Genomic DNA, 25,894 nt, shown 5'->3' with positions numbered 1-25,894 from the left:
GCTCATTCAGCCTTCCAGTTTATAACATTCAATGTGAGTGGCTTGTAAACAATAGAACCAGATTATTCTAAAACAAGACAGATGGAAGCATACCTACAAAAATTTGCCATGTATCTGTTCATAAATGTCAGACTATTATTATGTTGGCTTGGCAACAAGCCAACATACTGTTATGCTATTTAAACTTATTTTTATTATTTTTTTTATTATTATTCTTCTGAGAAAAAAAATTCTGAACGCTACTCCTCCTAGGGCTTTAAAGCCACAAGCCCCAAACTCGGCAGACACCTGCGGGATAGAGGGGTGGTGTGTGCTATATCTTTTCAGAGTGATCAGACTTCAAGTTTTTTTTTTATTAATTTTTAAATGTAAAAATTGTCTGAGAAAAATTGCGCCCCTACAGTTGCAATGAGATTTATGGGAGGAGCAGTCAGACGAGAGAAGAATCGCTGCTGCTCAGCTCAGGCTGTCTACACGGAGCCGACAACAAGCGAATTCATTCCTATTTAAGACATTTTAAAAACGCTATTGCACGCAATCCACACGTTAGAACACACCAAGAGCTAAATTGAGATGTTTCTGAACTGTTTAAAGTAATAACATGATATATTCGCGGCAGCCAACTGCTCGCGAGCTGGCGATGTATTTCTCTGAACACTTGAAGTCCACATTTACAGCCTTTCACATTAAAACACTGCAGCGAAACGGCACAAAACAATTAGAAGAATATATTACACACATGAAAATGAGTGTTTATATGTGCTTGTGAGATTTCTCTGTCAGTCTGAACGTCGCAGCGATTGCTCAGCGTTGCATAACATGGTAAAGCAGGGAGCTACACTGAGACCAAAAGGGTCGCAGGCATCACTGATTATTTTTGTACCTACTTATGTGTTATGCTATGATTTAATATGACCATTTATTAAAACAGAAATGTGTATTTTAAGAATACGTTTTATAACGTGCTCCGAGCATTCAACACATCAAGTTGGCTTCAGCCCAGCGCTGCGGGAAACTGAACTGAGCAGCTGATGGCGCGTGTGCACGAGAGAGAGCCGAGAGAGAGCCGCGCGTATCGCGGACAGGGACAGCAACACACTGACAAGCTAAACCAACATATGTTATTATTACCCGATCTGATCTCATTAATACATTATGTCTCAGGCCAAAGAACCGAGAGAAAGACGAGAGAAATGAGCACTTCATCAGCAGCCCATATGACAGCGTAATACAGTTTATGAATACTGGAAGGAAAAAAAGTCACGACAGCCTTTTAAATTAAAACAGTGCAGCGAATCAACACAAAACAATTATAAGAATATATTATAGAGATCAAAATGAGTGCTTGTGTGATTTTTTTTTTTTTGTCTTAGGTGAAAATAACATCCATCTCTCCAGCTTCAGAGGACAGTGGTCGGTAGATCGGTCAAATCAAGTACACGATTACTTCAAAATTCATAATAGCTTGGCGAACATAAACTGTTGAAAAATAAATTGAAAATGGGTAGTATTAATGCTGGATTGAATATTAAAACCCCTTTACTGTCAAACATCGCCGACGGCCCCAGTTTATTATCGTTTCACTTTCACAGCACACTAGGCTACTTTATCTAGACAAACTGTGCATCAATTGAAAGTTTAAAGACTCAAGCTTCGATATTTGACGAATATTTTGATAAAACGTTGTTGCAGTGAGAGTTATTTAGTACTTATTTGATTAGTACAGGTGTTAGGGCTCATTAATAATTTATTTCTGGGCAGAGAGCAGTAAAAAGGACGAGACAAGAATCACGGCTGGTCAGCTCAGTCATTGTCTAAATGGAGCTCACAACGAGCGAATTTATTCTTCTTTAAGACCTTTTTAAAACATGTTATTACTTTAAACAGTTCAGAAACATCTGAATTTAGCTCTTGGTGTGTTCTAATGGGTAGATTGCGTGCAATCGCCGATATAATTTAATTTGAAAAGGTCTTAAATAAGAATAAATTCGCTCCCTTGGTCGCAGCCTTGGTCTGCGCTGATCTTCATTTACAAACACGTCATTACAATGAACTGTAACTCCATGAATACACAACGAAGAGACATGAGAGATATATCTATAGAAAGCTTGACATGTTTACTTTTAAACCAAACAAGTGCTGCCGAACAAATATTCTGTGATAAAGTAATCCATATCAAAACAACGCAATGTCGTTTTTTCACGTCTAATGTGTATGGAAGGCCAAGAGGGTCAAATATACGTGAAAAATCAGCGGGTATTTATATTAAATACACGTGAAGTAAACCTTAAAAATCAGTTTGAAGAGGTCAATGTCATTGGCTGCTGAGGACTTGGGTCAAACCACTTCTGTGAGCTTAGAGGGCTGTAGGCTGCCATTCATAGACAGGCAACCACCATTTAACATGCTATAGATCAGCTTATTCAGCCTTATTATTTAGTCTTTTTTCTTTTCTGTTTTGTATAGCCTATAGAAATAATATATTTAAGTTTCAGTTTTATGAAATATTTATTTTATAATAAATATTAATAAACATTTTGTGGTGATAGTATAAAGTTTATAAAAGTTACAGTATTTTGTAATGAAACAGTACTTTTTGTTTAGCTCTTGACACGCCTAAGTATACTATAAATAGTGTCCCTTCTTAAATTTTTCAGTAATGTGTGATAACTTAAAATATGTTGTCAGTACTATTAAAATAAGATTAAATTGAATGGTATTTAGGAGATTATGGTTTTTGCATGACTTTTTTTGCATTCAGCTAGACAACCCTGTCTTAGCTGTTATCATAGCTTAGGCTTTTTATTAAAAAAGAAAACAGCAATGGACCATGGAAAAAGACTGTTGCAGGTGTATTTTTTTATTTACATTACACTTACATTTATTCATTTAGCTGACGCTTTTATCCAAAGCGACTTACAATTGTTATATATGTCAGAGGTCGCACGCCTCTGGAGCAACTAGAGGTTAAGTGTCTTGCTCAGGGACACATTGGTATTTTATGGTATTATTATTTTATTTTTTTGCAGCGGGGCAACTCAAGAATGTTGGGCACACAAGTACTGTGGCTCTTTTGCCCCATGGCCAAGATGGCCAAGCCAACATCAAAGTTAGTTCACTAACTTTTAATTCTAGTTTTCTATATTCTTTCTAAATGTAACTCTTAATGAAGCTATTACTATATATTTTTTTTTTCTATAATGCATTTTATAAAAATATGCAGAAGTTGTCTTTGTTTCTCACTTGTTAAACAATATTGTTGTGCTGCATCATTTCTCCTCTTAAAGGGTTAGTTCGCCCAAAAATGAAAATTATGTCATTAATAACTCACCCTTATGCTGTTCCAAACATGTAAGGCCTCCTTTTATCTTCGGAACACAGTTTAAGATATTTTAGATTTAGTCTGAGAGCTCTCAGTCCCTCCATTGAAGCTGTGTGTACGGTATACTGTCCATGTCCAGAAAGGTAAGAAAAACATCATCAAAGTAGTCCATGTGACATCAGAGGGTCAGTTGGAATTTTTTGAAGCATCGAAAATAAATTTTGGTCCAAAAATAGCAAAAACGACGACTTTATTCAGCATTGTCTTCTCTTCCGTGTCTGTGTGAGAAAGAGTTCAAATCAAAGCAGTCTGGATATCCGGTTCGCGAACGAATCATTCAGTTCACCAAATCGAACTGAATCGTTTTAAACGGTTCGCATCTCTAATATGCATTAATCCACAAATTACTTAAGCTGTTAACTTTTTTAATGTGGCTGACACTCCCTCTAAGTTCAAACAAACCAATATCCCGGAGTAATTCATGTACTCAAACAGTACATTGACTGAACTGCTGTGAAGAGAGAACTGAAGATGAACACCGAGCCTAGCCAGATAACGAACAAAACATTGACTCGTTCAGGAGTCAAGAACCGTTTCTGTCAGACGCGTCCGATTTGTGAACCGAGGAGCCGATGATACTGCGCATGTGTGATTCAGCGTGAAGCAGACCGACACACAGAGCGTCTGAACTGAACTGATTCTTTTGGTGATTGATACTGAACTGATTCTGTGCTATTGTTATGAGCGCGGGTAAACCGAAGGCTTGAATCAAGGGCAATCATCGCCAATGACGCCATTATGTCGAGCGCAAAAGAACTGGTGAACCGTTTTCTTCAACCGGTTTATTGAATCGAACTGTCCGAATGAACTACTGGTGATCTGAACACCGATGCAAACGGTTCTTCACTCGTGAACGAGTCAGTCTATTGTTCGTTATCTGGCTCGGCTCGGTGTTCATCTTCACAGCAGTTCAGTCAGTGTACTGTTTGAGTGCATGCATTACTCCGGGATATTGGTTTGTTTGAACTCAGAGGGAGTGTCAGCCACATTAAAAAAGTTAACATCTTAAGTCATTTGTGGATTAATGCGTATTAGAGATGCGAACCGTTTAAAACGATTCAGTTCGATTTGTTGAACTGAATGATTCGTTCGCGAACCGGATATCCAGACTGCTTTGATTTGAACTCTTTCTCACAACAGACACGGAAGAGAAGACAATGCTGAATAAAGTCGTCGTTTTTGCTATTTTTGGACCAAAATGTATTTTCGATGCTTCAAAAAATTCTAACTGACCCTCTGATGTCACATGGACTACTTTGATGATGTTTTTCTTACCTTTCTGGACATGGACAGTATACCGTACACACAGCTTCAATGGAGGGACTGAGAGCTCTCGGACTAAATCTAAAATATCTTAAACTGTGTTCCGAAGATAAAAGGAGGTCTTACATGTTTGGAACAGCATAAGGGTGAGTTATTAATGACATAATTTTCATTTTTGAGCGAACTAACCCTTTAAAGTTTAGGGCATGCCTAAACGTTTAGGGTTATTAATGACTTAATGACCGTATGACAACATGGAAGCTCAATAGTAAAAAATTAAACAGTTATTTATAGGTATTTTTAGGTAAAGTATTTTTGGCTCAGATAATATTGTGTTTTGATATCTATTAGTAATTAAAATTTTATGAGAATGCTACCAGAATTTACTGTTGTCTATTCAAATTATAAGCATAAATGTTTTAGTTCTTTTTGGTTTAATTTGGGTTTTGCATTTTGTTTATTTTGTTTCACTTCAATTTAGTTTTTCGTTTGTTTTTTGTTGTTTTTGTTTGATCAGATTTGTTTTGCTGTGTTTTATTTAGTTTAATTTAGATTTAGTTTTTGTTTTTTGGGGGAGGGCGGTTGATTTGGGTTTGTTTTGTTTCATTTTGCTTTTATTTATTTCTTTGTTATTTTGGTTTTGTTTTGTTTCATTTGGTTTTGCTTGGTTTCATTTTGTTTTTTGTTTTGTTTGTTTTTTTATTTAATTGTTTGTGTTTGGTTTCATTTGGTCTTTGTTTGTTTTTTTGAGGGGAGGAGGGTGATTTGGGTTTGTTGTTTTAATTTTTCAGGAAAATTGACCTGTTTTGTGGTGTTTTCTCTCATATGCTTCCCATGACCCAGTTATTCCCCTTTCGTTGAGTTAGTCATTTGATTCACCTGTGTCCCGTTAAATACCCCTCGTTAAGCCCTGCATTTAAAGTGTTGTCTGGTGTCGTCCATATTATGTACTATGTGTATGTTCCTGCCAAGTCTTGTGTTACCCCTTGTTTTGGACTATTAAAGGCTGTTATCCTGATACTCCTTCATCTCTGCGCTTCTTTGCATCTCACATTAGCAACGTGACATAATTTGATTTTGTTTGCTTTTGTTTGGGGCATTTTTGTTTGTTTGGTTTAGTTTTGTTTGGGGTTTTGCTTCTTTTTGTTTTGCTTTGCTTTTTTTTTGTCTTGTTTAACAAAATACCAGAGTAATACGACCAGCATGTGCATGTTGTCTATTCAAATTACAGCTATGTGAATTCCAAGCACGATCCCCTTTAGTGGTCTTGAAGTATCTATGGTGATTACGGACCTGTAACCTCTAGCCTGGGTGGGAAAATATGTTGTCATGAACATTCAGCAGTGACGAGTGACAGAAGAGTGGCAGTGGTGTTACTCTGAGACATAATAGCACCCCTGAGAGAGAGTTATGGGCTGCCGACTCCACAGAGGCAGGTTGCTGTGTTAAGGCTGCATAAAACTCACTCATGTGTGTTACTGGTCTCCAGTGTCACGCTGTTACTCAAACCAGCAAACCCACAATGCCATTTATAGAGCTGTCAAACACACATACAGATTGAACTTATAAGATACTCTCATGCAAACAGATTTTAGTTTAGCCAGAGTATTTAAAAAGTAGCCACTACTGAAGGTCTTGATGTCGGATATTGCTTTAAATTTCTTATTTAAGATGGAATGATAGGATGTCTGTTTTCTGGTTTATTTGTCTGGTAGATGGTTTGGAAACTCATTTATCAAACTACTCATTTAATCAACATTCTTCAGTAGCTGCATTCTTCAGTAACCGATAGTCTCTGAGAGGAAATCAAGGAAAATCATCTCCGGATAAACAAACACTGTTGCAAATACCTGAGCTGAGCCGGCTCTGGTTAAGCAGAGAGACAAAGCATGGTGGTTTTGCCCAGATCCTTGTACTTGAATGACTGTGTTTGTGTGCTTTGTAATGACCGTGTGTGTTTGTGTCTCTTTAGATGTGGATGAATGTCTGGACAACAATGGCGGCTGTCAGCAGATCTGTGTGAACACCATGGGCAGCTATGAGTGCCAGTGCAAAGATGGCTTCTTCCTGAGTGACAACCAGCACACCTGCATCCACCGATCGGATGGTGAGTCTCATCCTGTTAATACTGTATTTTTGTCCTACTTAGATGAGCCAGTAATTTCATTGTAAGCTTGTTTGTGTAGTTTTGCCATGTTGGTCTAAATTCCCACTCTATTATGTAAATAAATTTGTGCCAACATTTTTGAATGTAGTATGTGGAGTACTGATCAAATATTTTAATATATATATACTTATATATATAAGTTTTAAGCTGCAAATTTAGGTATAAATACATTAAAATCTAACTGCATTTCAAATTTGTGTAATTTACAGAATTTTTAAAGAATGAAAAGACGATAACAAAAAAGAAAATTAACTTATGATGTTGGTTTCTCATTATTAATAATCTGAATTATCATAAAAAATATTATTATTTTGTAATAATAATAAATTAATTATCTTATTATAAAAATGAAATTATACACGCTTTAAGATGCAAGTCAGGTATGAATGCATAAAAATATAGCACTGCATAATAAAACTCTTCCAAGGTATATCATAGGTATATTATCATGCATTTTGAGATGTGCAGTTCAGTGTTTTGTTCTAATTATAATAAACACTATTTTTGGACTGTTTGTGGCATATTTATGAAAAGTAATGTGATAGTCTGTTACTTTCACTGTTATTGATGATATTACTCGCTGGTGAAAGATTGTCATGTCCCACTGGGCTATTTTCATATTCTTTCATGTGTCCTTGTGTGCTCTGTAATTCTCACTGTGGCTTCAGAACAGCCAATTCAGCGACATCTCACTTCTTTACTTGTCTTGAACCATGGACAGAGCTGAAGGTCAGAGGTGGAAGTTGAAGGCATGAACGCGCAGGCGGCCAGTAGGCATGTCTTTGTGTTTGCATGGTGCATTCGGTTCAAATGCTTGGTAAAGTCAGTTGTGTCGTGTGACTTCATGACGTGTGCATGTGCAGATCATGCGACCCTCTTGTGCTTTCTCATTCCGCCTGTCAGATTTAACTAATGATGCTTCTCCACGTTGAGGCGGATGCATTCCCACACACTACGCAAATCTAAACGGTTCGCACACATAGTCATGAATGAGAGTGGGTTGCTTCGTTATCGCATCTTTGATGTCTCTCACAATCATGTGTGGAATGTGGAGAGGAGTGTACGACCCTCTTCTTTTCATCCTCTCCTAGTTTTAAGGCTTTGTTCAGAATATATATATATATATATATGGGAGAAGATTGGAGAGGGAGGAGAATGATAGAGCCAGCCAGTAGCTGGACAGAAAAATATAGAATATTAGAAGTGGGATAGAGAACCAGAAATGCTCCATATTTGCTTTTTGGGAAGCTCATAACTCTTTTGCTGAATATCTGCCCCTGCAAGTAGTATTTTTACTTGAAAAGCAAAACTTTGGTAAATACTGTAGTAGTGTGTGTTTTTTTATGTGAGTGCGTGGTACGTTTGTGTACTTGTCTGTAAACAAGCTAAAGGGTTGTTTTTGTGGATAGCTAACTGATGTGCTGTGGCAGTCCTGGATGGCTCTGCACGCTACATGCGCACACACACACACACACACACACACACACACACACAGCTCTATGTGTCCACTGTAAACAGAAGAGGAATCAGAAACTCTCTACTGGAAAGACTGGACATCTTTTACATTTACTAATTGTAATTGTATGAGGAATGCAGTTTTGCTCAAAGTCAACAAGAACCTTAATATAATATAAATAAATAAAATAAAAAAGAGCCAATGATTATCCTTGAAATTCATGCTTTTTTAAATAATTTTGAAAAATTTACACTTAAGCCTGGTTTTGTGGTCTGTTATTTTGATTTGGTACTATTTAAATATAAGCTATTTGACATACAAATCTTTAAATAATTTACAGATGTCAATAATTATTACTGTTAATAATAATAATAATAATAAATGTATCATTTGTTTATTATTTTAGATTATTTAAAAACTATAAAATGACATAAAATGATTATTTAAACTGCATAACAAAAATGAATGAATAATAATTTAAAATAGAGTTTATGATGATGGATAGAAACAATTTGGTTTGGTGCTGTTAGTAGTGCAGAAATGGCAAACTGCACCTTTAAGCCCGCGTACAGTCTTCCTCATCTGCCTTGGTCAGACACACTGATTACAAACAGGCAAGCTTTCACAAGTTTAATCTCACCCTAAATGAACCTCTCACCTTCTTTCATCACCCTCACTCATCAATAGTGTGTGTTTGGGAATCTGTGTGTTGAATGTGTGTATGTTTCTTGTTTACAGTTCGTCTGTCACCAGTATGGCCCATTGGCTCGTGTCTAAGACTTATGTATATGTGTGTGAGAGTGTGTGAGAGAGACATGTGTGGTGTTGTGTGTTTACAATTCTTCATTCACCAGTGTGTCCTACTGGCCTGAGTCTAGCGCAGTGTCATATGAGTGTGTGTGTGTGTGTGTGTGACATTGGCGCCGTCTGTCTGCTGTGGAAAACTCGAGCTCTATAAGAGGCCATGTTCTTTTGACTAAGGCTTCTGTCAGTTCTGTTGACCTGTGTGGGTCACCGTTTTACTGTATGTCCACTTCTGCAACACCTCATGTAGTTTATGAAAGAATGTGGTTTACAGCAGTTGTTGTGGGCTATTTATGAAAATGCATAAAGGAAAAATCATATGCAATAAGCTGTCTGAATAGACAGATGGATAGACAGACAAAGGTGCAAAGACAGTTTGAGGGATGAAAAGACAGACATATAGATAGATTAAGATTAAGACAGATCTTATCTAACAATCTATTTATCTCTCTCTCTCTCTCTCTGTCTATCAATCTCTCAGTCTGTGTATATCCATCCATTCCTCAATCAATCCATTCATCAGTCTGTCTTTCCATCTGTGTATCGTAGCGAGTTGAAATAGTAAGACACATGTACACAAGTACACACACAGAAGGAAACGATAAAGCCTGATAGCTGTGAGTTGTCTGTGATTTTTTTTTTCTTTCATTATTCTTTTTTATAGTTGTGTCTCAAACATTCCTGGGAAAGGGTGACTATTGTTTTGTTGGATCCCTCTAGTTTACACAGTTATAAACTGAGTTTATGCTCCAACCTAGTGAATGTAAACCCTTCACTTTTTGTCATCTCTATTCCCGCTCTGGATAGAAACAGATTGTAGATTATTTTTTATTGCCGTATCAGTTCCCCTCATTTGCTTGCATTTTTTTTTCTCTCTGTAATGGAGAGCAGGTTGAAGATTAATATTTATGCATCTATAAGGAGACATATTACCTATATAATATAATATATATAATTTTATTTATTACTTTGTTGCATGCCATTTCGGACCTGGTCAAACTTTATCTGACTTTAAATGAATATCCTTAAAGAGCCAGTAAAATGAAAATTCTAAGCTTCCTATCACTGTTTATAAGTCCTGTACATTAGGTTTAAATCCATCCAAGGTTAAAAAAACATTGTCATTTTGTCAAAATATAATTTTAAAATTACCTCAATTCTCAGAGATCCCCAAACGGTTCGCGCGAAGCTGTTCAAAAGATTCAGTTCAGAGTTCCGTTTCTCCCCAGACGGTAGGCGGAGATTATTATGCAAAGTGTTCCTAGTGACGTACATAGAAATGGGCAAAAGATTTGAAATCTATAACGACTCGTTTCAGCGATTCAGAGTCAACTCCTTACTTTAGAAGCCAATAACTTTATAAATCGTGTACTTTTTGGTTTAATTTCTTTGCACATTCTTTACACTGATGGACAGCTACATCATACACTGTAATACAGGTCATTTTTGGTTTCCCATCTGTGTGGCTCTTTAAGACCTGATCATGCTGCTGTTTATCCGAGCGGTCCAGTTTGAAAAACGAATCCCTGGCTCCTAATGGGATTTTAAATATGGCACAAGATGTCCCCACATGTTGTGAAAATAATAACCTTGTAAATTCTTCTCGACCGCAGAAATCCTGGCACTCTTGGTGGGTTGTAAATTAGGACTTTACTTTTTTTTTGTGTGCTGCCAAACGCCCGTCGGCTTCATCGGACTCAGAATGGTAGAGGTAACCAATTGGTTTGGCAGTGTGGTGTGAATGAATCAGAACCTTTCCTAAATATTTAAAGGAATATTTCACCTAAAAAGGAAAATCCTGCCATTATTACTCACCCCCGTGTCATTCCAAACTTGTATTCTGTTATTTTTCATTTGAAACAAGAAGATACATTTTTAAACTGACCTGTATATAGTGACCAAGCTCCCAAATTGACAAAAAAGCACTATACACAATGCATGCTCTAAAGTGATGTTCCTGGCTGTGTACTATTACATGACAAGCTTCAGGCCTATCTACGTGTCTCTCTCTCTTTTCTCTGTCTGAGAAAAATCATTAATGCGTTGGCTCACCCCAGCGCCACCCCTACTGCTCAGACGCTGGCGGAGAAATGCAGGCTGATGATTTATGAGCATATGAGAGGAATACGACCCAAACACATGTACACACACTCACACACACACACACACACACTGCAGTCCTTTTCACACCTTCCATAACCTGATAGAGACACATTATCACATCTGCACATGAACATTTGTTTATTGTAAGATCCTTCCTAAAGCAGACTTATCCTACACTTTTCCTACATAAAACTGGGAACCGTCTCAATAAGACTGACATTGGAAGGTGCTGGAAATTTCTGAGTTAAAACCCTTGCAGATAGAATATATATTAGATGTTTGGGGTCACTAAAATATGTATATATATATATATATATTATTATTCAGCAAGAATGCATTAAATTGATCAAAAGTGATGGCAAAACAAAAACATATATAATGTCACAAAATAGATATTCCTTTAAAGCTTCTCTTCATCAAAAAAGCCTGAAAATAAAACTGTATCATGGTTACCATAAATATATTAAAGGGGTCATGACATGAGAAACCAAATTTCCCTTTATTTTTAATAGGATAATATTTCAAATTGTAGAGTTTATTTTTAATGCCATCCTGGATCGTGTCAGAGGATTGTTCGGAGCGTTTTGTTAACGTGGCACAGTGAGAGTTCACAAAGAAACATTTTTTTTTTTGATAGATGAAATTGTAAGTGCGTAAATGGTAAACCTTAAGTAAATTATTTAATAATGCTTTGTCTGGAAATTACCGTTTTATTTTGATCATGTTGTCAAAACACTCACATGCAAAAGCTAGGGGGTGGGGGGGTGGGCTTGGCGTTGATATGGCTTTTCGCCCTCTTTTCCTTTTATTTTCCAACTTTCTTTTCTCACTCCTGAGGAGGATAATATCAGAAAAGGTGGGATGAAACATTAGGATAAACAGTAGAAGGCAATGTGTTTAGTTGGAGGGTGTGAGGAGAGGAAGTGGGCAAAATGAAGCCACTGTTAACACACACACACCTAGAAAAAATGTTTAGTAATAATAGATTTTATGCTGTTTTCATTAAAATACCAGCATTAAACTCGAATGGTCTTGGGAGGAAAGCCATTAAGTATGTGTGTGTGTGTGTGTGTGTGTGTGTGTTTTAAACCTTTCACTCAAACACTGCCACTCACTCTTGTCCCGAGTCGCCAGCAAACATCCTGCTCTGATGGTGGAATCCTGCAGGGTCACGGCAGAGGTCAAAGGGCACGAGCATAGCTGTGCTTGTAGTCGTAGTGATGCTGTTTTTTTTTTTTTTACATTAAATGGGGAATGATTTAGGACTCTTTAAGTGAAGTGTTTTAAGTGGTGTGCTAAGAAAACTATTTCAGTCCTCTCACGGTCCAAACTTGGGCCAGTTTTAGGGTGGAAGAACTTTGATTGAACTGTACCAAACACACACACTGGCTTACAAACACAGCACATATACTCTGAGGTGCTGACAGCGAGTGGGCACTGAAGGTCTTGCCCACCGTCTTCCGCTGGTTATAAATACCGTGATTAAATATTAGCTTTTGAGGTAAAGTAACCTTCATAAGCTTCTGCGTTTCCGCTTTTGCTCTGTTTTTATAGTTTTCTCTCTGTCTTTTCCCTAATAGTTTTTTTTTTCCAGAGCGATGTACTTTGACTGTCGCAGGTGGGGTCATGTTGGTCGGAGGGATGGACTGGCTATAAGGAGCATCGGAACTTTTCCCTTGACTTGAGGGCCAGCTGTCGAAACCTGTTTAAATATACAAAGCAAATATACTTAGATTTAAAAGAAGAAAATATTCTCTGGCTGGATAATATAAAGGGACTTCTCACCCAAAAAGGAGAATTCTGTCTGAATTTTTTTTATCATACGACTAAACTACTAAAAACTAAAAAAGTAAACAAGCTAAAATTTATATTAAAATGGAATATAAAAATAAAATGTATTCAATATGTTAATAAAAATTATAAATGTATCTTGATGCTAAAATAACACTGTTTATATAGTATTATCTTTTTAGTTGTAATATTTAGTAATTAAATTATTGTATAACTGTTTATTTGTTTTAATAAATCGAAATGGTTCCAATAGTATAGTATGCAATAAAATATGTCTGAAATGTGGGTATATTATAAATGTAAATTATAAATGTGTATTTTAAAATGCTCTAAAATTATTATATCAAGAATTTCATAAAATTCACAGTTTATATTAAATATATGTGGTAGTTAATATATATAAAAAAAATAAAAAAAATTAGCAGACATTTTTATCCAAAGCGACAAAGGCTATCAATTTTTACATATCATGTAATATAGTGGGGAATTATCTGCTGTGGGTTGCAATTACAGATACAGATCACTGGTTGTGTTTTTAACTCCAGTCCATCGCTTTTTGGAAGAGGTGTGCAGGAAAGGTGGTGGTGTTTTTTTCTTTAGATTCTCTTTCTCTCTCTTTTGCTATATCTGTCTCTTTCCTCGCTGAAGAAAACAGCTGCACCATGTCAGGACTGAGGCTAAAAGTGTGTGTTAGCTTATGATCACACTAAAGTCACCAGGTCTTTGTAAACTTTCAGTACAGAGAAAATAGAATCGCACATAGACACCGGAATACTGTCTCTTTCTCCAGTCACTGTGACATCATTAAGGGTCACTGGGTTAGCTGGGGAACGTTCCAGAAAAAGGTCCACTTTAATGTTAAACGTAATTAATAAGCTTGTGTGTGTGTGTGTGAGAGAGAGAACTTGTGACGAGCTGTTAAGAAAGCTTGTGTTTGAAGAAGAGATTGGGGAGGGTTTTTGGAAAGGGCTGTTTTCAGTTGAAGGACATCAATGGTTGCTGGTGAAAAAAGAGCCTCATTGAAATTCATGGCTTAGTACCTATAGCATTGTGCATTTGGAGAGAGATTGAAAGTCTGACAGATTTCAATTAAAATGGCATTTGCAAGAGATGGGAAAAAGGGGGCCTGTGGATATTTTTGTGTGTACGCGCTTGCGTATAGGTAACTGATTTTTAAAGTTGATTTGTTATTTAAAGACAGAAAAGATTTATCCCTTCAAACTTGATATTAACCAGGGTTACTGTGGAAAATGGTTGCATCACTTCCTGTTAGCCAAGGGGTCATATTGTAATTTTCATAGATTTCATCATTTCTGTATGTGTGTGTGTGAGTTAAAACAGTCATAATTTAGTTTTTAATGACCCTTTTAACCATTTCTATGGTCTTTAGAATTAAGCATGCTACTGTGTCTTTAAGATAAAATTGCATTTATGCATATGAAATGAGTAAGATTGGTTTTCCGCTCCAGTTTACTTCAAAATGTGCCAAACAATCATGATGATAAAAAATAATTAAAGAAAAATAAGCTTTTTATATGTCTCGTAAGAACCTGCAGAGTAGTAGGTGCTACACTGCCAGAAACAGCACAAAGTTGAGCAGGTTTTCATATTTGTTTCCTTCTCAGAAAGTTCTGAATTTTTTTTATTTCTAAAGATTATAGAATATTTATTTTACACTGACATCTTGAATGCATCTAACAATTTTACAAGCCGGCCAAATCACATGGACTCCTCCTAAATATTTCTGTGTTCGCCTCACCTGCTAAAACAAAAGTTTTCCACCCTTATAAAGAGTCGTCGGATGTGGGGCCGCCTTCAGAGGTGTTTTACTTCAAATTTATCAACATTACGTTGATGTTCAGAGCTACAAAGACAGATTCCATTCCATTCTGTCCATCTATGGACATCTGAGAGCGTGTCTTCATGCCAGAAGAAACACTGGGTTAAGCTGTACTGTAATTGGTGTATAAATTATTATACGTTAGACTTTAAAAGGTGGCTTCTCTTTTGACATTGCATTTGGGGCTTTTAGAGCACTTATTTAAAGTGGTGGGTTCATGGGTAACAGAGCACACGGACACACAGAGTGCATACTGATATTAAACACATATGTGCATGAGCCGGCTGTCTTTTTCTCTCAAGCGCTCATTTAAAATTTCCTGTAATTGACTTTTTTTTTCTCACATTTTTTTGCGTGCTGCTGTGGATATACACAGATGGAGGAATGACAGTCTAAGGTGAAAGGGGTCAATATTTCGTTTTCTTTCCTGTCTGTGTTCTTCTGACAGCCGTGTGGCATGTTTAAAACTTTAGCCGGGCCGACGGTCTTATTTGATCTCCAACACCTCCAGTTAAAACACGCCAAAACTTATGCAGCCTAATGAAGTCTCAAAGTAGAATTAGTCTGCCAGTCGCAGGCCTAGAGTAAAGGTTGCTAGTAAAAATGCTTCATAGTAGGACACATTCCCACTCTCTTACTCTTGGGTGAGAAATGTGGCAGATCTCTTTGTCGTTTAAAGGTTTGACGACCTCTTCAAAGTCCACGGTAATTGGGCACATCAAGGTATCCTCCAGAACGCAGAGAGAAAAGCGGCCCACTTTAGGCTCTGTCCTGAGAGCACTTAGCACTTCTGAAGAGGCTACAGAGGGGGCAGAGATGCAAGAACCCGCCATGTTTCCACGGAGACTTGCTTTTGTGTACACACACATTCTTTTCTCATTGTTTGACCTGAATATGAGGAGGATGCTCATTAGAGAAGCCCAACAGTTCCTCTCTGTCACCCCTTGTCTGTGTCTTTTATTCAGGGCTTTCATGTTATCATTTTGTTTAGGAAATTAGGAGGATCCACTCAGAAGGGTGAGGTGCTATGTTAGAGAATGGCGCTAAACTCTATGTACAAGATCAGAGGGAAAGAAAAAGCGAATTGAAATGTATGGCCTTTTTTGAATCGCAAATGGTCAATTTGTATATATCTAAAAATACACACTGCCGTTCAAAAGTTAGGATCAGTAAGACATTTAATGTTTGTCAATATGCTCATTTTCTTATGCTCATCAAAGCTGTATTTATTTGATCAAAAATACAAAAAGAACAGTAATATTGTGAAATTGTTTCCTAGTTTAATATACTTTAAAATATAATTTATTTCTGGGACGCAGTGCTGAATTTTCATCAGCTGTTACTCCAGTCTTCAGTGTCACATGATCCTTCAGAAATCATTATTATATGCTGATTAATTATCAGGGTTGAGACTGGTGTGCTGCTTAATATTTTTTGAAACGTGATACTTTTTTCTTTGATGAATCTATTTTTTGAAACGTGATACTTTTTAATTTGATTCTTTGATTTGATTCTCCTTTCTAACAATATAAGTGTTTACCTTTTGAAGCATCATGGCTCTATTTTATTTTTTTATTATTAAAAAACATTATTTAATAATAAATACAATTAGAAAGCCAATAATTGCTTGGAAAAAAATCACCAAGTATGTTCTTCATAATTTCTCTTTTTGTCTTCTCTGGAAGAAATGAAGTCACACGGGTTTGGAATGATATGAGGGTGAGTGAATGATGACCGAATATTAATTCATGGGTGAATTATTCCTGTGGGTGAAACAGGAGGAGAGATTTTGCAATCTCAGAATAAAATAGGGAAAAATGAAAGAGGAAAAAAGGAGTGTAGATGTTTGCTGAGCATGTTGTCCGTGTAGAGAGTCTTTGTGTGTGCTTCCACGGGTCAGCCGGTGTCAGTGTTGTTCTGTGCGTGGAAAAAGGTCCCGTGGCAGGAACATTAAAGTAATTTACACCACTCATGAAAATCACACGCTCATCTCCAGGAGCCTGTCAGAGGAGTGTTTGTAATGGGAAGATTACACGACTGTAACTCAGGTTTCTCTCTCTGTCTTTCTTTCTTTCGGCAGATGGGATGAACTGTATGAATAAAGACCATGGCTGTGCCCATATCTGCAGAGAGACTCCCAAAGGTGGAGTGGCGTGTGAGTGCCGCCCAGGATTTGAGCTAGCCGAAAATCAGCATGACTGCAAATGTATGTATCAATTCCCGAAATTACTGATCTTACAAATATCAATTTGCTGCCTCTCTCAGAATTCAAAAAATATACTTAAATTATGCAATCCCTGGCTAGAAATATATATATTATAATTTCATTGTATTATTTAGTTTATTTGTTTCAGGTATAAAATCTTTAATAAATGGGGGAAAAAATACTTGATTTAAAATGGCCACATAATTATAATAGATGTAGCTACAAATTATAACGTCTTCATGGATGCATTGATCTCATCCAAGTTAATGACACTTGTTTAGATTCTTTTCAAGTGGTATGAAAACCCCCCTTCGTTTTTTCTTCTGGCCACAAGTTGGCTTCTCAATATACATCTCAAAGGAAAATGGCTGGTGGCATCAAAGCTAAACAACAGGTTTACGGATTGATTTTAGTCTGTCCTCTAATACTGATCTCTCCTTAAACAAACCACCTCAGCCACTGATCTGTCAAGGACGTATTAGTTATAGTGCTGTGGCTCTGGCCTGAACATCTGGAGAGCTTTCATCTATAATTCGTCATTCTTCTTTTTTTAATGCTAGTGGGAAAACCGTGGACCGAAGTCCTTAAAATTCTTGTTCATCCAAGTGTTGCACAATGTATTAGATGTGAAATATCTGGTCAGTCTCTTTGTCCAGCCAAAGCACTTTGACAACAACAAAAGATACTGGACATAAGTTTATTTTTCTATCCTAAATATTCCAGATTATATACATTTTTATTTAGCATTTTTCTCCATCTGTCCATGACTAGATATGTACCTTGATTAAAAGGCTGTCCATGGCGGTACACTTTTCTTTTTAGCCCTCCTCACAGTTCTTGTGTGTTACCAGTGACATGTAACTATGGAAATGGTGGTTGCCAACACACATGCGATGACACCGACGTGGGGCCCGTGTGTGGATGTCATCAGAAATATGCCCTGCATTCGGACAGCAAGACCTGCATTGGTAAGTGGCTCACTCTCATACGCACACACACACACACACACACACACACACACTGCCGTTTAGCTCTTCTAGCAAAGTTCTTCATGGAAACCTTGGCCCCGTCATATTTACACAATGAGCACAGGGGAGAGAGTGAGGCGAGTGAGCTTTACCAGGGTTATAAGTGCAAGGCTGTTTCTGACAGATTGGACAGAATGTTTGTTGAAGGAGATTTTGTAGGCCGGCCGAATGGTCCATATCACAGTTTCCGCACTGAGGGTCCCAGTACGCTGTGGTGAGAGAGTGCATTGGGTACGGCTAACCCCAAAGATTGGCGTCACGTCTCAAAGACGACCACCCCACATCCCAGCCCATGTGGCATCCAGGAACGAACTGCTTCCTTGTGGTTCAAGACTGTATAAACATATGCATTGTAGCATCCTCCAGTCATGAAGCAAAGACATAGTTCACCCAAAGATGAAAAATCTGCCATTATTTACTCACCCTCATAATATGCCAGACCTGTATGACTTTTTGTCTCCCGCAGAATATGAAAGGAGATTCACACATCTCGTTTCATACTGGAGGTTGTTTAGCTACAAAATTAATAGAAAAGCACCATAAAATGTACAAATCATCAAAGTCTCAGATCTCATTTTTGTTCACAAATAAATCAAGTGTGGTTTTAATGCACTTTGTTTAATGTGCACATCATTTTATAGTGTTTTTTTTTTGTAGGGATGCATGATAAATGGGATTGCTTTTTATATTTGTGCATGCTCATTGTAGCATATTTCTACATTTAGTTTGCCTAAGGTTTAAAGTTAAACATTAATCATTTATGTATAGTTTCATAACACTATTATATATAATATTTAATTCAGAAGGACTATTCATTTTTGCACTGTAGATTATAATGTTATAATGACTAAATTTACTTGTACCATTTAAAGCAACTTTAACAGGGTTATATATAAATATTCATATTTTTGTAACATATGTAGTAAAATCATCAGTAACAGACACAATTTTAATATCAGTGCATATGGCGTATATACCTTTTTTGTAGTTTCACAGCCAGTTTTCATTTGCTTTTACAGGTACTGGTCATATAATTAGAATAACATCAAAAGTTGATTTATTTCACTAATTCCATTCAAAAAGTGAAACTTGTATATTATATTCATTCATTACATACAGACTGATATATTTCACATTTGTATTTCTTTTCATTTTGATGATTATTACTGACAACCAAGGAAAATCCAAGATTCAGTATCTCAGAAAAGTAGAATATTGTGAAAAGGTTCAATATTGAAGACACCTGGTGCCAGACTCTAATCACCCGATTAACTCAAAATACCTGCAAAGCCTTTAAATGGTCTCTCAGTCTAGTTCTGTAGGCTACACAATCATGGGGAAGACTGACACCTTGCACAAGGAGGGCAAGACACAAAAGGCCATTGCAAAAGAGGCTGGCTGTTCACAGAGCTCTGTGTCCAAGCACATTAATAGAGAGCCGAAGGGAAGGAGAAGATGTGGTAGAAACAAGTGTACAAGCAATAGGGATAACCGCACCCTGGAGAGGATTGTGAAATAAAACCCATTCAAAAATGTGGGGGAGTTTCACAAAGTGTGGACTGCAGCTTGAGTCAGTGCTTCAAGAACCACTACGCACAGACATATGCAGAACATGGGTTACAGCTGACACATTCCTTGTGTCAAGCCACTCTTGAACAACAGACAGCGTCAGAAGCGTCTCACTTCAAAAAGGACTGGAACTGCTGCTGAGTGGTCCAAAGCTATGTTCTCTGATGAAAGTAAATTCCTTTGGATATCAGGGTCCCAGAGTCTGGAGGAAGAGAGGATAGGCACTTAATCCACATTTCTTGAGGTCCAGTGTAAAGTTTCCACAGTCAGTGATGGTTTGGAGTACCATGTCATCTGCTGGTGTTGGTCCACTGTGTTCTCTGAGGTCCAAGGTCAACGCAGCTGTATACCAGGAAGTTTTAGAGCACTTCATGCTTCATGCTACTGAACTTTATGGAGATGCAGATTTCATTTTTTTCAACAGGACTTGACACCTGCATACAGTGCCAAAGCTACCAGTACCTGGTTTAAGGACCATGGTATCCCTGTTCTTAATTGGCCAGCAAACTCAGAAAATCTATGGTGTATTGTGAAGAGGAAGATGCTATATGCCAGACCCAACAATGTAGAAGAGCTGAAGGCCACTATGGGCTCTCATAACACCTGAGCAGTGCCACAGAATGATCGACTCCTTGCCACGCCGCATTGCTACAGTAATCCATGCAAAAGGAGCCCTAACTAAGTATTGAGTTCTGTACATGCTCATACTTTTCATGTTCATACTTTTTAGTTGGATTCTTTCTACCTTTCTTTGTATTGGTCTTAAGTAATATTCTAATTTTCTGCTATACTGAATTTGGGATTTTCCTTAGTTTCATTTATAATCATCAAAATTAAAACAAATAAACATTTGAAATATATGAGTCTGTTTGTAAGTAATGAATATAATATACAAGTTTCGCTTTTTGAATGAAATTAGTGAAATAAATCAACTTTTTGATGATATTCTAATTATATGACCAGCACCTGTATAAGATGTTTAAGAGAAGTGGACCTATTTTGTCTAATAAAGCTACCAAAAAACACTTCAAATTCCATTAAAAATGCTCTGTAATTAAATGTGCATAGATTTAAATATGACTTGACAGGTTTGTCGTTAGTAAGAGAAAACTTAGAGATTGACCTCATGTTTACTGTTTCTTCTGCAAATCCCAAATGCTTGCTTTAGTGGTTAACGGCTAATTCAATGATGGAAAAGCCTATTCGTTTTGACACTCAGGGAGGGACACCGCTAATTTGGTCATTCATCTTCTTGCCTGGCTTTCATGCTCTCATTGTCTCAAGCACACCGCTCCACGCAACTATTAGAGCAGAAAGACTTCTGAAGTACCTTTGCTCTAACGAAAGTATGGAAGGATGGTTTGGGTGAGAGAGAGATGTGTGTACTTGACTCGGTTTGGGAAGATGAGCTTGATGATGGAAATTTCATCGCTGAGCTCTCTATGTGCAAAACACATTCATCATCCTGATAATGGTGGAAAAGCCAACCAGCCGGCCCATGGAGTTCTGCCACATTTGCAGAAAGGGAAAACTTTACACGCCATGCGGGTGCGGCTGCATCCAGGGGCAATACTTCAGAAATGAAGAGGAAAAGGGGTTCTCTTTCGTTTTCAGTTCTCTCTCTTTTGGAATTCAGAAAGACAAATGACCCGCTGCAGGTAAGTTAATTCTCATGCTTGTTTTCTTAGGGTGAACCTCATGTCGTCTGCGATGTTTGACTGGCTTTTATGAGTTGTTGTGCCAGCGTGTGTGCATGAGTTCCAAAGAGCATCTTTTATGTCATTTGGATCTCACATGTCTTTGCTGTCTCCTCAATGAACTCACTGAAAAGGCCAGCTACCACATCATTAGCTGATGAAAGTTTCTTTCTGATATGAGACTACATACGCCCCAAGTTTAACATTTAGATCAGTCGTTATCATTACTCAAGGTGTGCGTAAGCATAAAACCTTCCAGAAAGTATGTGTGCACATGAGCTGGGACTAAAATGCTGGATAGTTTACCCCCAAATGAAAATGTTATTGCAAACCTGTATGATTTTCTTTCTTCTGTGAAAGTATAAAATTAAATATTTAAAAGAAAAAATGTAAATAGGGTCCACTGCTGTTTTGGACACCTTAAAGGTTCATCTTAGTATCTTTAAGTATTAGTGTGTGGGGGGAAATTAGATTTTTCAAAATATCTTCATTAGTTTCCTGAAGAAAGTATGGGTGGTGAGAAAATGACTGAATATTGATTTTTGAGTGAACTATGGCTTTATAGTTAGCTTTTTAGCAATGAATATGAATCTGTTAAACAGCTATTTTTTATGGTTGTACACACACACACACACACACACACACTTCAATTGGCCACAGGATCAGAAGCACAAAATTGTGTTTTGTTGTACCTGCTGATTGCCATACACTGGATTGGTTCTTCTCTCTCTGGCAGCTTATAGCCCGGAGCAAGCTCTCTCCCATCAAACTCAATTAACTTTTCCTTTCCAGCCTTCACGGAGTGACACCGAACTGCCGCAGGGACCAGAAGAGGAGTGTAGAGACTTCTCCCACCCCATCCCTGTCTCCCTTCTCCTCTTTTCTTCCTCCTCCTCCTCTAGCTCTCTCTCCGTCTCTCTGGACCCTTGCTGTGGTCTGTGTGTTTAGCTGTGCTGTGTGGATCTGGTCTTTCCCTATGTTTAGCCTTCCTTTAGGATCCCCCTTTCACTCCCGTGTGTGCCGTGTCTCATGGGCTCCCTGCTCTTCCTCCTGCCTCTCTGGTGAAAGTTACTGATTGCCTGTCTTGTCTGCAATTTAAAGGGTGATTCTGACTGGAATAAAGAGGTTTATAAGCAAATCTACTAACGAATGCAAGAAAGAAAGGGTAAAACGGTTAAAACGCACCTCTCAATTGCAGCCTGATCAACTGTAGCGCCCCCACCAATCAGAAACCAGCATCCCCTCTGACCAGCCGATCTGTACACCAGTCCCGCCCCCCTGCCTGACCCTCTGAAATCAGCCAGCCAATGGCATCTCCTCGTCCTTGACCCCCTCACAACACAAGCATGAACCAACCCCATCTGCAACCTTGAATAAAAAGTCACTAAACAATGCAAAACTGGCCTCCACTCCACTTTCAACTCTTTTTTTCATTTAGAGCATTGCCAGCATGTTTTCCTTCTCCCTGCTCTCTCGCTTTCTTCTTATCGGCTCACTTCCTGTCCTCTCACACTAACGCACAAGCTGTCTTTCACCTGCATGGTTTTGTCCATGTGAAATTTCTTTCTATTCTGTAGTTTTTTTCCTTCTTTATTGGTAAAAAAACATTGTAACCCCTCTGTGCTTTTTATGGTTACTGTAGTCACATTAGAGGTAGCGGACTATTGATAAGTTTGTCTTTTGCTTATTTATTTTTTCTGTGACATCACACTCACTCCAACCTCTGATTGGTGGAGTCCTTTAAATGGGGCCAGTCAGAGCCAAGTCTGTATACACACAAATCATAAACACAAATAGTACAGAGAGATTTCTATAAACATGCACACTCAACGTTATTTTAGTGTCCTCCAGTCTGACTGAAGACGGGAAGACAAACAGACTTTCAGTGCCTGATATTAAAGGGAGTGTTCACCTAAAGACATTTACTCTTCCTCATGTTGTTCCAGACCTTTATGATTTAATTTCTTCTGTGCAATGCAATAGAAGATGTGAAAAAAGGAAGAATGTTCATGCTGCTTTTCTTGCGTACAATGAAAGTAAATGGGGACAAATGCTGTCAAGCTTCAAAAACAACAAAAAAGCTAGTCTCAATTTTGATGTGTCATTTTTTAATTTATGCAAATGCAAATAACATAACTTTCAACAAATAAAGATTTAACATTTGGTCTGTTCTTTACACAAAGTTATCATATGGTATCAAAAAACTCTGAACTCATACATTCAAATTTGGCACATCAAGACGTATGTCTTTGAAATTAAACCTAGCATGACACATCTTGATGCACCATATTTGAAGCTATGTTAACAAAAATAAGATGATTTTCAGCAAACACAAAAACTTGTTTTCAGAAGCCTACAAATTTCATCAGACGGGCTGTATTTATGGTGCATTTTGACAGCATCTGTCCCCTTTCGTTTAACAGAAAAGAGCAGTGTGAATATATTATTTAGTATCTAATATTGGGTTCTACCAAAAATAGAAAGTCAGACTTGGTTTGGAACAGAGAAATAATGAAAGATCTGTCATTTTGGGGTGAACTGTCCCTTTAAGGCCGATGTCCACATCCTGATTGGCCCTTTCTTGCCTCCATCCATTCAGGATTGGCTCCCTGCAGCCCAGAACCCCGCCCCCTAACACTCTAACACCAATCCTGTGCTTGTATCTGCATGCTCAGAATCCATTACCGTCCTCACGACACACACCTGGCCATTCCCTACACTCGGAAAAGGGTTTTCTGCATTGACTTTACTGTCAAAGCCAGTTGTAATATGTGTTCCATAGACAAACAGGCAACCAGCGCTGCCCCAGACTCTTTCATTCATCCACCTCTCAGCATGCCACACCTTCCTCTCATGGATCCCACCATGAGGCATCCATCCTTCTCATGTCATCCTCCTTTCAGCTTTCCCTCTGTCACTGAGTGTGTCCTTTCTGTGTCCTGATTTGTCATCATCTCATGATCATGCGGTTTGACTTGTATCCATCCTTCCCCTTCCCCTGTTTCTGTATCTCTATCTCTATCTCTATCTCTATCTCTCTCTCTCTCTCTCTCTCTCTCTCTCTCTCCCTCCTTCACTGCTCGTCCTCTCTGTTGCTGAGGTAAACAAGTGGCCTTTTGATATGGAAGACGAACTACAATGGAAACAGCATCTTACTGTCAATCTCAGTCCCTCCCGTCCAATCCTTGTCCCACTTTTGTTAAGCTCCTCCCACATTCCCATGTTAGTTTTTTCCCTCATTTCGGGAGATCTTGATATTCTTTTATTTGTTCATGTGATTAACACTCTAACAGGGTTATTTGCACTTCTTCATGGCTTTACGCCTCTTGGCTTTGTCTGGTCTCAAACGCCAAGATGGTCAGGCAGCCCGTGTCCCGGCGTCTACGTCCACGTCAGCGGGGGCGTGTCGCCAGAGGCGGGTCGGCCTGTAGCGGGGCTGTCTGTGCGGGCGATGGACATTGGGCTTCTCATTAACCTACTCCTCCCTGTTTGTCCCCTGTCACTTGTGTTTTAGAGAAAGATGAGGCTGCAATTGAGAGCTCTGAATTCAATTCCACGTCAGTAGCTGATGTGGACAAGCGGGTGAAACGTCGTCTACTTATGGGTAACTCTTTTCTTCCTCTTTCTATGTGTTGCCATGGCGCTTGTGCTTCTACCCCCTGGTTTCTTTCTGTCCTTTAGTTTGTTTGAGTTGCTTTCCTTTGCCCCTCCCCCGAGGTCACTCGTTCAATATTTCTGTCTCTGACCCTACTACAAATTAGAGAAATGTCCCTTCAAACATGACAAGGTTCCTTTTGCACTCTCCTTAAACTGTCTTCGATGCCGTCGCCTCTTCTCTTTGACAAAACAACACGACTAACAACTGACCGCTTCCATCCACTCCCATTTCCAAAGACGCCAAAACAAATATGACACTGGATTGCCTCTACACTGGATAGTAAACCAATCTTCGCTTTTCCAGTTGAGCGTTTCACTGTATGACTGCAACATTAGGCCCGTTTTAGACAGTGATTAGTTGAACTGAAGGAACATTTGTGGGCTGAATACTGAAAATAATGGCAGGATAATTTTATGGAAGAAGAATGACATGAGGGTTGGTTCAGACCGTTCCACATCATAGGATGCTGTGGGCTGTGGTGAACCGCAGCGGAAGATGCCTGACATCATTTTTTACGCTCTATTAATAGTATGTGTTCAAAAAAATTAAACATTGGCATTTATCATCTGCCCGCATTTACTCTCTGTCATCTGCGCTCCATAAACTTAGTGTCTGTAAATTTGTTCACCATTAAGAGTGTTTCTATTCTTCATGCTCTCCCTATTTTAAAGTCAACATGAAATGCCAACCCCATTTTACTTTCATACTTACGCTTTTCTAATTGAGCCATGCTTCAATTAGAAAAGTGTAGGGTTTGATTTTATCAGTTGAGCATTAATGGGTCATGAAAAATGGGTGTTAAATACCAAAATGCACTAATAAATGCTACATTTTTTGTCATTAATTTTTTTTAATGCACCACTTCTTCGAAGTGACTGTAAAAAAATTATTTTTACCTGTGTAATGGTAGAATTCGTGACCCTTTAACAG

At 38.1% G+C, this 25,894-nt stretch overlaps 1 protein-coding gene across 4 annotated transcripts in view; it reads left to right on the top strand.

Annotated features, from left to right (window-relative positions):
• The window catches only part of scube1 (signal peptide, CUB domain, EGF-like 1), a 68,389-nt gene that overhangs the window by 15,804 nt on the left and 26,691 nt on the right, over positions 1-25,894 (top strand). For 2 of the 4 annotated variants that reach the window (XM_026227214.1, XM_026227208.1), the window contains exons 4-7: positions 6,618-6,752; positions 16,887-17,012; positions 17,864-17,980; positions 24,821-24,910. In XM_026227214.1, coding sequence (XP_026082999.1) covers positions 6,618-6,752; positions 16,887-17,012; positions 17,864-17,980; positions 24,821-24,910 — 468 coding nt within the window. The remainder of the gene's footprint in view (positions 1-6,617; positions 6,753-16,886; positions 17,013-17,863; positions 17,981-24,820; positions 24,911-25,894) is intronic. The other 2 variants (XM_026227225.1, XM_026227221.1) reach the window with 1 other exon arrangement.

This window comes from Carassius auratus, chromosome 4, assembly GCF_003368295.1.
Source record: "Carassius auratus strain Wakin chromosome 4, ASM336829v1, whole genome shotgun sequence".
Lineage (NCBI taxonomy): Eukaryota > Metazoa > Chordata > Actinopteri > Cypriniformes > Cyprinidae > Carassius > Carassius auratus.
This window is presented reverse-complemented; position numbering and strand designations above follow the sequence as displayed.